This window comes from Tamandua tetradactyla, chromosome 20 (genome assembly GCF_023851605.1).
Source record: "Tamandua tetradactyla isolate mTamTet1 chromosome 20, mTamTet1.pri, whole genome shotgun sequence".
NCBI lineage: Eukaryota > Metazoa > Chordata > Mammalia > Pilosa > Myrmecophagidae > Tamandua > Tamandua tetradactyla.
Window position 1 is genome coordinate 13,713,841 of NC_135346.1, and position 12,029 is coordinate 13,725,869.

A 12,029-nucleotide genomic window follows, 5' to 3' on the forward strand; every position below is an offset into this window, starting at 1 on the left:
CCCTAGGTAGGACGTTTCTCCTTTCTTCCCAGCACTGTAAGGGAACTTGGCAAATACTTTTTTATTCTCTACCCAAATTGCTCTGGGATGTATAAGGGCATCACACTAACCTGTTATGAGACCAACAAGATCTCACTCCCTATTCAAGATTCCATGTGATTATGGTGTTTGAATAAACTGACTATAGAAGCTAAATTAGGTAATGCACAATCAAAAATATAAATCTTGCACCCAATAAACATCTCTTCCTTTGGTCTCACACAGAAGTTGAAGTTTTAAAATATAAACCATATCATCCTTTACCCTGTAGTCTGATTTACTTTAATCCTGTCCAGATCAGCTTCACTCATATCTCTAGTCAAAGTCTGATCACTTTTTCTTTTAATTTTTTAATTTTATTTTTTCAAATACCAAAAAGCACAAAGCAAATGCAAACATTCCCATTTTGATCATTCCGCTCTAGATATATATCAATTATTCACAATATCATCACATAGTTGCATATTCATCATCATAATCATTTCTTGGAAAATTTACATCTATTTAGAAAAAGAAATAAAATGAAAACAGAAAAAAAAATTTATACATACCATACCCCTTACCCCTACCTTTCATTGATCACTAGCATTTCAAAGTAAATTTATTTTAACATTTGTTCCCCCTATTTATTTTTATTCCATATGTTCCTCTCATCTGTTGACAAGGTAGATAAAAGGATCATCAGACACAAGGTTTTCACAATCGCACAGTCACATTGTGAAAGCTATATCATTATTCAATCATCCTCAAGAAACATGGCTACTGGAACACAGCTCTACATTTTCAGGTATTTCCCTCCAGCCTCTCCGTTACATCTTGAATAACAAGGTGATATCTATTTAATGCATAAGAATAACCTCCAGGGTAACCTCTTGACTCTGTTTGGAATCTCTCAGCCATTGACACTTTGTCTCATTTCCCTCTTCCCCCTTTTGGTCGAGAAGGTTTTCTCAATCCCTTGATGCTGAGTCTCAGCTCATTCTAGGATTTCTGTCCCCATGTTGCCAGGAAGGTCCACACCTCTGGGTAAAGTCTGATTACTTTTTAATGACTGCATTTCTAACAGAGAGTAACAGTTAAGAGCACAAGGTCTAGCTACAGACCATAGTTCAAAGACTGGTTCCAACATCACTAGCCACTTCAAAGTTTCAGTTCTTGATATGTAAAACAGGGTCTCATATCCTGAAGAAATGATATATCATAATGAGAGAATAATATACATAAAGGAATAGAGAAAGGAAAAGCACCAGGTAGGTATAATGGTTTGACTGAATAGATACGGGCTCGACCAAGGGGACCTTGACTCCTAGACTGTGGAGACTTTTGGGGTTTTGAGCTGAACAGGAACATGATTGGAGTTGTGGTTTCAAAAGTTGCTCTGGCAATAGTAGTTGTACAGGAAAAGGTCAAGACTGAAAGCTGAGATCAGTAATGAAGCTGCTGTAAACATGCAAGTGAGAAGTAAGAGGGCCTGGGTGGGGCCAGAAGGAACAGAGAAGGAAATGATATATGAGAAACTACAAAGGTCGAAACCTATAGGATTTCATGATAATTGTTTCTGGTTAGCAAAAGTAAGGGAGGTATCAAACTCCAAAGTTTCAACTTGGATTAGTAAATCCACTTCTCTCCATCTCAGGCCTGAGATGATAGTGCAGGCCACCATCAGTTCTGGCCAGGGTTACAACTCCATTATTTTCCCCTCCAATCATTTCTCCTCACAGTAGTTGAGTTTTTAAAAAATGTATTCATCTTAAAGCATGAACTGGGTCAAGTTATTTCTGTTTAAAATTCAATTGCTTTCCAAAGGCTATAAACTCCTTACAATGCCTTTTTATTTATTTATTTATATTTTTTAACTTTTTTTTACTGTGAAATATAGCATATATTCAAAAAAGCAATACATTTCCAAATACTTTTTTTTTGGGGGGGGGGGTGTTGTATAGTTGGGATTTATTCGTTTACAAATTTACAGTTCTAAGGCCATGAAAATGTCCAAATTAGGGCATTAAAAGGGATATAACTTCTCTGAGAAAAGACTGCTGGCATCCAGGATTCCTCTGAACATGGGAAAGCACATGGCCGGCATTCACTGGCCCTTTGCACCGGGGTTCTGTTGTTTCCAGTTCCTGATTCTGGTGTCTGTGGATCCTTTCTTAGCACTTCTGGGGTTTTCCTCTCTCCAAGCCTTCTCAGCATCTCTCTCTTTGTGTGCTCTCGCTCCAAACCCCTCTCATAAAAGGACTGCAGTAAAGAATTAAGACCCACCTTGAATTGGGTCGCTCACATCTCAACTGAAGTACCCTAATCAAAAAGTCCCACCCACAACAGGTCTGCACCCACAGGACTGGATTAGAAGGACAAGGCCTTTTCTGGGGTACATAACTGTTCCAAACTACCACACCAACTATGCCAGTTTGAAGTTATTATGTACCCCAGAAAAGCCATGTTTCAATCCTGATCCAATCTTATGGGGTATCAATACAGATTTGGTACTAGAGAAGTAGGGTGCTGCTGTGGTTTGCAAATACCAAACATGTGGGAATGATTTTTTAAATGGATAATGGGAAGATTTTGGAAGGATTGTGATATACTTGATAGAGAAGGTCTAAAACGCTTTGAAGAAACTGAGTAGAAATGCGGACTCTAAGGATACTTCTGTTAAGGCTTTAGGCAGAAATAATGAATGCGTTATTGCAAATTGGAAGGAAGGCACTCTTTGTGGACAGAAAGGAAAATTTGAAAGTGATGAATTAATTTCCAAATACATTTTAACAAGTAGTTACAGAACAGATTTTAAAGTTTGGTATGGGTTACAATTTCATGATTTTTCATTTTTTCTTCTAGCTGCTCCAAGACACTGGAGACCAACAGAAATATCAATGTAATGATTCAGCAGTTATACTCATTTGTTAAATCCTATCTTTTCTGTTATACTCCACATTCTCTTTATTTTTTATTTTATTTTCTAACATGGGCAGGCACCAGGAATTGAACCTGGGTCCTCGGGCATGGCAGGCAAGCATTCTTACCTACTTGAGCCACCGTGGCCCGCCCTCCACATTCTCTTTAAATAACATGTATACATAAAAGCAATAAATTTCAAAGTACATCGCATCAGTTAGTTGTAGAACAGATATCAGAGTTTGGTATGGGTTACATTTTCACAATTTTAGGTTTTTATTTCTAGTTGCTCTAAGGTATTGGAGGCTAAAAGAAATATCAGTATAATGATTCAGCACTCATACTCACTTGCTAAACTTCACCATATTTTATACATTTGGATGCTGAAGACTCAGAAAAGGGGAGTAATTAGTCCAAGTTTATGTAGCTAGCAAGTGACACAGACCCGAGCCAAGGCCTGCTGCCTTCCAGGTGTGTGATCTTTCCGCAGTAGCACGAGGCTTCTTATTACAATGCCGTTTGAGACCCTTGCTGCTCTGGCCCCTTCTGCCTCTCCAAGTTCATCTCATACCACTCTCTGCCTTGCCCACCACAGAAGCTCATTCCTGCCTCTGGGACTGTTCCCTTTGCCTGGGGCCCTTCTCCCCATCTTCTTTCTTTGTATTGCTAGCTTTCTCATCTTTGATGAGATATCACCTTCTTTCCTAACCATCCTATCCAAATGAGGTCTCTGGTTGTTGTTTTCTACCTCAGTATTGATTCCTCAATAACACTTATGGCAATTTAAATTTTAAACATATATATTTACTTACATTTCTGTTTCCTCCACTGTAAAACTCCACAGAAAGAGATCTTGTTTGTCCTCTTATATGTTTTGTTTGGTGCCTAGTATAGTGCCACAGATAGGGAAAGCATTTGCTAAACATTTAGAGGGTCAATGAATGAACAAAGGACCTGGTGAGGCCATTCAGCAGAAACAGCCACCGGGAAAAGACAAGTTTAGAGGGGAAGGTATCTCAGATCGCTAATAACACTGGTACAGGTGCGTGTATTTGAGGGGTAGGGTAGAAAGTGGTCGGTACTTGGGGTTAGAAAAGGAAAAAGGAAGAGTTGGCATTTGATATTGTACCTCCAGCCCTGTCCAGAAGAGATGGGGTCTGATCAGAGGCTGACACCATTTAAGCTACGCTGCTAAGCCTGTGAGCATTAGATGGGAAGAATCTGAAAAAACTAGAGAACAACACAGTTTAGAAACAAACAAGTGTGGTTTGATCAAAGCTATAGTACAACAGAAACATAATAGTGAATCAACGAGGCTGTTAAGTGTCAAAAGAGACAGAATAGAACATTGGGAGAGATGGCACTTTATTCATTCAAAAATGTTTTATGGAACACCTGTTAAATGCCAGGCCCCTAAGCCAAGTGCTGAAAAACACAGGTTAATAAGATAAAAGCCCTGGTCTCTACTCTCTGACACTTTGGACAGGGAGAAAGATGTGAAATCAAAATGACGTCTCAGAGAAGGTAGGGTTTAGCAGATATTTATGAGTGCTGAATTATTATATTGATACTTCTTTTAGTCTCTAGTATCTTAGAGCAGCTAGAAGTTAAAACCTAAAATTGTGGAATTATAACCCATACCAAACTCTGAAATCTGTTCTACAATTAATTGTTTTGATGTACTTTGAAATTAATTGTTTTGTATATAATTTCATTTTCCACAAAAAAGAAAAAAAGAGGAGGATTATAACAGAGAAGATAGGATTTAACAAATGAGTATGACTGCTCGATCATTATATCAATGTTTCTTTTGGTTTCCAGAGTCTCGGAGCAGCTAGAAGAAAAACAAAAAAATTGTGGAACTGTAACCCATACCAAACTTTATTATTATTTTTTTATCTTTTTTTTTTTTTTTTTTTGCATGGGCAGGCATCAGGAATCGAACCTGGGTCTCTGGCATGGCAGGCAAGAACTCTACCTGCTGAGCCACCATGGCCCGCCCCATATTGAACTTTAAAATCTGTTCTAAACTATGTGTTAAAATGTGCTTGGAAATGTATTGCTTTTTTGTATATATGTTATATTTCACAATTAAAACAAGTTTTTAAAAAATATCAGAACTGGTAGGATGTGTATGGACTTACAGCCTATTGAGGAAAGATAAACATAGTAACAAATATATGGCGATAATGAGAAGTGCTATGGAGAAAAATAAGCAGCGCAGGAGGGTTAAGAGTGAGCAGGGAAGGTAAACTGTTGTATAGGGTGTATAGAGGCTTCTTCAGTAAGCTAGTATTTGAATAAAGATTTGAACAGGTGAGAGATTGAGGTACAAGGACGTCTGAGGGAAAGCATCCCAAGTAAGGTGAAAAGTGCAAAGGCAGGCTTATGTTTGGATAGCTAGAGAAATAGAAAGTGTGCCAGAATGGAGCAAGTGAGGGGGAGGACGGAAGATGAGGTCAGAGAAGTAGTGAGGACAGGTCATGTGGGACCTTGATTTTACTTATTAGATAAACATGAGATGAGAAAACCTATGCAGAGAAATTTTAACTTACTTTAATTAGCAGGTTTACAGAGACAAATACAGATTGGGGGGGGGTCAGGAAAATAAAAATTGAATCCGAATTTTAGCAGCTCAGTTCAATGTGCAGAACGGATTGGATAGATGGAAATCAGAAAGATTATTCCAATAGTTCAAGCTCAAGATGATGAAAACCAATCAGAGTGGGCCGCGAAAATGGCAACAACTACATAAGGATGAAATGTTTTCAAAGAAAACAATGGGATTTACTTTCTAGATGTGGGATAGGTATAGTTGTGACAGTCAGAGCTGCTGACTTTAGATACAAACAGCTGTCCTATCAGAGGCAAATTAAGCCAAAGGAACTGTTCCTAAAATAGAGCCACAAGAGAGTTTCAGTAAATAAATTAGCTGACCTGTTCATAATTGAAACCACTTATTTTGTGTTTGTTTGAAAGAGAAACATAATTAAAATTTTTAATAAGGACCTAAAATAATTTCCTCCATCCTGAAAAGTAAACAGAATTGAACCTGTTTATCAGTTGACAATGTAACAGTCAAGAGCAGGCACTCAAAACCATCCTATTGTGAGCCTAAGTCCACTTCTGCGTACAAGCAACTTTTATGGAAATGGCTGTCTCCCTCTTTTGAGTCTAAATTGTCAAATGTAGTGGAATCTTCTTTGTAAAGGTCATGTGGGACCTTGTCACTTATTATTTTTTTTTTGGTTATAATATTTAAGTAGGGTAGAAGGCTCAGAAAATAATGTATAGAAAATCAGAAAATGAACATCTGATGAGTGTATAGTGACAGAAGGGTCCTGCTGTTCTGGAAAAGATAGATTAAAAAGTAGAGTGTATTAATGACATCAGCTTAGAAAAATGTATGGTAGTGTAAGGTAGATACTGGTAGTTGACCAATGAAATACCTGTATCTTTTACTAACTGATAATAGCACTAATATTTTTTCCATGACAGTTATGTGGCCAACTTTAAGAAGTTAGAGAAGGATCTGATATTGTGTGGATAATAAGAAAATTATTTAACTTATTTATATGGAGTCCCACTTCAATTACTTAAACAACCTTTCCTACTATCCCTGAGGATAGGAAGATGAAAAAATGCTGTTTTAATATTCAATATTTTAAAGCTGACTACATTGAAAATGTAAAAAACATTTGACTTAGCCATAGTTTTGGGGAGAATAATAGTAACAGGAAAAACTTGGGGGTGAAATGAATTTCAGAAAAAAAGCATTGTTTACTTATTAGCAAATTATTTGTTTATTTAACCTGATTTAACGAATCAGGTTACTTTATAAAATGGCAATTCTTCTCCATCAGTTTTCTCTGAACATACTGATATTGAGAAAACAGATCAAAGTCTAGAGAGAGCATGATTTAACTAAATCAAACCCTTGTGCCAAGGTTAACAAACCCAAATCATTCAGGAGTTCCTTAAAAAAAGAAAGAATTAAAGTAATGCAACTCTGAGACCAGGCCTGAAAATTTGCCTATATGTAAGAGTGGCCCTGATTTTCTGCCTGACCTCCAGAAGGTTGTTTCCCTCTGAGATCTCTTTTCTTTTTAAAACATTAACTGGCTTTTATTTGTGCATTTTTTTTCCTTTTCTTTTTGGCATGGGCAGGCTCCTGTGTATCTTTTTTGTAAACTTTTTTTATTAATTAAAAAAATTAACAAACAAAACATTAAGATATCATTCCATTCTACATATACAATCAGTAATTCTTAATATCATCACATAGTTGCATATTCATCATTTCTTAGAACATTTGCATCGATTTAGAAAAAGAAATAAAAAGACAACAGAAAAAGAAATAAAATGATAACAGAGAAAAAAAAGATTATACATACCATACCCCTTACCCCTCGCTTTCATTTACCACTAGCATTTCAAACTAAATTTATTTTAACATTTGTTCCCCCTATTATTTATTTTTATTCCATATGTTCTACTCTTGTGTTGATATAGTAGCTAAAAGGAGCATCAGACACAAAGGTTTTCACATTCACAGAGTCTCATTGTGAAAGCTGTATCATTGTTCAATCATCATCAAGAAACATGGCTACTGGAACACAGCTCCACATTTTCAGGCAGTTCCCTCCAGCCTCTCTGCTACATCTTGAACAACAAGGTGATATCTACTTAATGCATAAGAATAACCGCCAGGATAACCTCTCAACTCTGTTTGGAATCTCTCAGCCATTGACAGTCTCATTTCACTCTTCCCCCTTTGGTCGAGAAGGTTCTCTCAATCCCTTGATGTTAATTCTCAGCTCATTCTAGGGTTTTTCTCAGTCCCTTGATGCTGAGTCTCAGCTCATTCCAGGATCTCTGTCCCACGTTGCCAGGAAGGTCCACACCCCTGGGAGTCATGTCCCACGCAGAGAAGGGGAGGGTGGTGAGACTGCTCGTCATGTTGGCTGGAGAGAGAGGCCACATCTGAGCAACAAAAGAGGCTCTCTTGGGGGTGATTCTTAGGCCTAAATTTTAAGTAGACTTGACATATCCTTTGTGGGGTTAAGTTTCATATGAACAACCCCCAAGACTGGGGGCTCAGCCTATAGCTTTGGTTGTCTACACTGCTTGTGAGAATATCAGGAATTCAACTTGAGGAAGTTGAATTTCTCCCCACTCTCACCATTCCCTGAAGGGGGCTTGCAAACACTTTTCTAGTCACTGATCAAATCACTCTGGGATTCATCGGGGCATCACTTTGGACAAACTAACAAAATCTCATGTCCTACCTGAGATTCCAAGTACTTATGACATTCAATCAAACTATCTACATGGCCTGTGTATCTTTTTAAATGTTACTGGGATATATGGCTTGGGATTTTGTTAGGGGGGTTCTAAGGTGAAAGCAGTTTGACCAAAAGTATCATTTTCACCTTAAAGAAGGCTTCTATACTTGGGTCTTGTACAGCAAATAAGTTTTTAGTAAGGTTCTAAGACAAATGATAATTGAAACAGGCTTAGGATAAAATTTAACATTTAGTCATTTGAATTCTTACTGCTTGTTATTCAAGCCTGGCACACTGTTCTAGTTCTTGCTCTTTTGTATGTACTATATCGAATATTTCATGGCAGGCATTTGATATTAAATGAGTTAGGTAAGATGTACTTCACCCTAAGGTTGTGTAACTACCTGTGCCATGACATTTTTTTTTTTTGGATTGGTTTTTACAATGGGGATTTATTAGTTTGCAAATTTACAGTTCTAAGACCATGAAAATGTCCCAATTAAGGCATCAACAGGATGATGCCTTAATTGAGCATCTCTGAAGAAAAGCCAATGGCATTTGGGGTAACTCTGTCCCATTGAAAGGCAAGTGTGTGCCATGACATTTTAATCAACAGTACAAATCTCCAGTTAAAAAAGGGGCCATCTTAACTCAGAGCAGGAAAAACCTAAGGAAAATGAAGGTAATCAAGATAATTGAGATAATTAAGTATGTCGTTTAATCACTCTAGTTTCTACCTCCCTTTTGCCTCAAAAAGTCAAAAAAGTCTACTTACCCAGAAAGGAAGTTTCAATTGTTCACTATACTTAGAAGAGGTAAAGTTTAAATGACAGATCAGTTGTGTTCTTAATTAATTTTGGCGTGATTATGCTATGAATCAGTGAGTTTCAAAATAAAAGTCACCTCTAAATCCTCCAGTCCAAAAGCAAGAGACCTGCTTTTCGATTTGATTACATTTTTAAAACACATATATAATTAACCACTCCGTGAAAAAATTCTCTTTCAATTTACACCAGGAATATTGTGAAATGTGAAAATGAAATACTGAGAACATTAATCTGTTCAGCTACCAGAAGCGTTATAGTCTCAAGAGGACGATAATGACTGACGTCTCGGGCAGGCTTCAAACAAACCCAAGGTAAGAACCTCAGTTTCACTCCACGACGGCGGCTACTGATACCCTGCTTGTTCTCTGACCCTGGTCCTGCCCGGGAGATGACGTTCACGACGGCAGGGATTTCCGTAGCGGTGACACACACCGCTTCCGGCCGACGGCGGAAGTCTGCGACGTGGCAGGCTAGGTGGTGCAGGTCGTTTGGGCCGGGACACTCCCCCCCCCCTCAAGCTGTCAGGTGGCCTCGGGGCAACCCCACCGGGATAGAAGAGTGCACCAGCAGTTGCAGGGGGGCGTGGGGAGCCCGGAGCCGGAAGTGCCACGTGTCCCCATTGCGCTTGCGCGGCCGGCGGCTGACAGGCACTTCCGGTCGGGGCCTCGCTCCTTCTCTCTCTACTTGGTTGCCGCCTCCGGGTCTGGCGTTCCTGGCCGGGTATTCTTGCCTGGCGTTCCTGACCCGACCAGCCTGACTCCCAAGCCTCGGCTCCCAGGTCAGGCCGAGGCCTCTGGCCGGCTAAGGAGAGTGCGGAGCCATGCCTAGGGCTTGACGCGCCGCGCTCTCTCTTCCCAGCCTTTAGATCCCTCCCCCTCCCTTTCGTTTTCAGCAGTGGTCTTTAAGATCCCTGCTTGGTGTTGTCGTCTCCGACCAGTCCTTTCACATACCTGTAACCGCCGTCATCATGTCCCAGCCGGGTGTACCGTCCTCAGGCGGCGCATCGACCGGCCTTCAGGTCCAGAATGGGGCCGCCTCGTCCTTAGGATCTCCCTATGTCAACGGTGAGTGCCGCCTGTGGATTATTTTTAGGGAGAGTGGGGGCCGTAGGCACAGCCAGGGTCCGGGCACGAGTTGACCTTTGGTTGTTGCTGCTGCTGCTTGAGGCGATCGAGGAGAAGAGAGTGACCTCCCAGCGGGTGAAGCGGGTGGTGGTGGGTGGCTGGGCCACGGAGACTGCGGCGAATGTCCACGCTCAGACTCGGACTCGTCTTTGGGTTCCACATTCATTCATTCCGCAAGCAGTTAATGATCATCTATATGCAACCTTCTGTGTATACGTGGGTGAAAAATACAGTTTGGATCCCTATCTTCAAAATTCGGATACAGGTATTACAGTGTCTGTTTATGTACCTTTCCCCCTCCGGGCCACCTGACACCAGGCTCGTAGACAGCAATGTATGTATGGGGAATGATTCATCTCTATTCCGCAGGGCCTGCAGTGGGATGGGGGGACGTGTTCAGTCTCAGTTTGCAGAGATGAATGAGTGTCTATGCTTTTGAGAGACCCTTTTAGGGCCTGCTCATCTCCTCCAGGATCTGGCCAGAATTTTGCTTAGGCCATCTCTTCAGTTTTTCAACTTTGGAAGAATCAAATAGAGGAGAAGATCTCATCATTTGGGAAGTGGCTAGATCCAACAGTCTGACCCTCCAACAGCAGTGTACATTCCATGTGACAGTGTTCTATAATTTTATACCTCTTCTAAGATTCCTTAAATTGTCCTACACTGTGGCTTGGTAAGCTTGTTACAGTTGCGAAAGATATTCTGCCAACAGCTTGCCTAGTTACCCACTTACCTACAAATCTTTTGATTTATGGAAATAAAACTAGGAGAATAATGCTAATGCACTTAAATTGCTCATTGGAATATAATGTTGCTGTGAAGTTTAAGAAAATAGACTGTGACTAAAATTGCCGATTTATATTGTTTTTAGAGAAGTCTACTATTTTCTTTACAAAGAAGGCTCTAAAAGACTTAAAAATCTTTGAGTAGGCAGGTATGTGGGTGGAAGCAAGAATAAATAGGGCATAGGCAATGGTTAAATTGAATCAATTGTTCTTTCTCAAATTTAAGGTAACATGTAAACTACATTTTATTGTAGAATATTTAGTAATATTTACATTTATACTAAAGATAAAGTTATTCTAAAACATTCACTAAAGTGAATAACTTTTATCTTAAGAGATAAAAAATTTAAGCAAGTTGTCATGTCTTTTTTTCTTATTATCTAAATTTCAGTTCACATGAACTTTAAGTGACAAACCCTATACATGTGCTTGTATGTTGATATGTAAGGTAGTTCAGATAATTTTGAAATGTTAAAAGAATTAAGCCACTTTGATATGTTGTATTGAAGATATTGTCACTATGTCACTATGTTGAATTGACCCTGTCCTACTGACATTTATTGCATTGGTCCTTGGGGATATAAAAGAGAATAAGAGGGTAATCCGTGTATATAAGTTGCCCAGAGTCATCTGGGCAATCAGATATGTAACTGGTGATTTGGTTGCAATGCTGGGTGATAGCAACTAGAAGAATGCAGCCAACTGAAGTGGAGAGGAAAATCATAGGACAGCAAATTCATGCCCCTTTTAAGATATAATTTTGATATTCTTTTTATAAGCCCCATTTCTAAAATTTCTAAAATAAATTATTCTCAATAAAATAGCTAATATCCTATATTGTGTTGCTTTATTATTCATGTTATTGATAATACAGAGAGTAAGTATATGGTGGAAAATTGAAGGGGAGAGTATTTTTTTAGAAGGTGAGAAAGAAGTTTAGTTTTAAATCTAGTTTTGGTTAACTAGACAATAATTGCTGCTTAAATATTCTGAAAAGTCTTAAACTTTAGGTTTAATGTAGTTTTAATTGCATATTATAGTACTGTTATATTTTAAGTGTTTTTGTTT

At 38.9% G+C, this 12,029-nt stretch overlaps 1 protein-coding gene across 4 annotated transcripts in view; it reads left to right on the plus strand.

The window, feature by feature from the left end:
* SEC24A (SEC24 homolog A, COPII component) overlaps window positions 1–12,029 on the plus strand; it is a 114,024-nt gene that overhangs the window by 17,081 nt on the left and 84,914 nt on the right. For 2 of the 4 annotated variants that reach the window (XM_077138485.1, XM_077138488.1), the window contains exon 1: window positions 9,507–10,116. In XM_077138485.1, coding sequence (XP_076994600.1) covers window positions 10,020–10,116 — 97 coding nt within the window. In that variant the 5' untranslated portion in view covers window positions 9,507–10,019. Of the gene's footprint in view, window positions 1–9,241; window positions 9,364–9,506; window positions 10,117–12,029 lie in introns of those variants that run through there. The other 2 variants (XM_077138486.1, XM_077138487.1) reach the window with 2 other exon arrangements.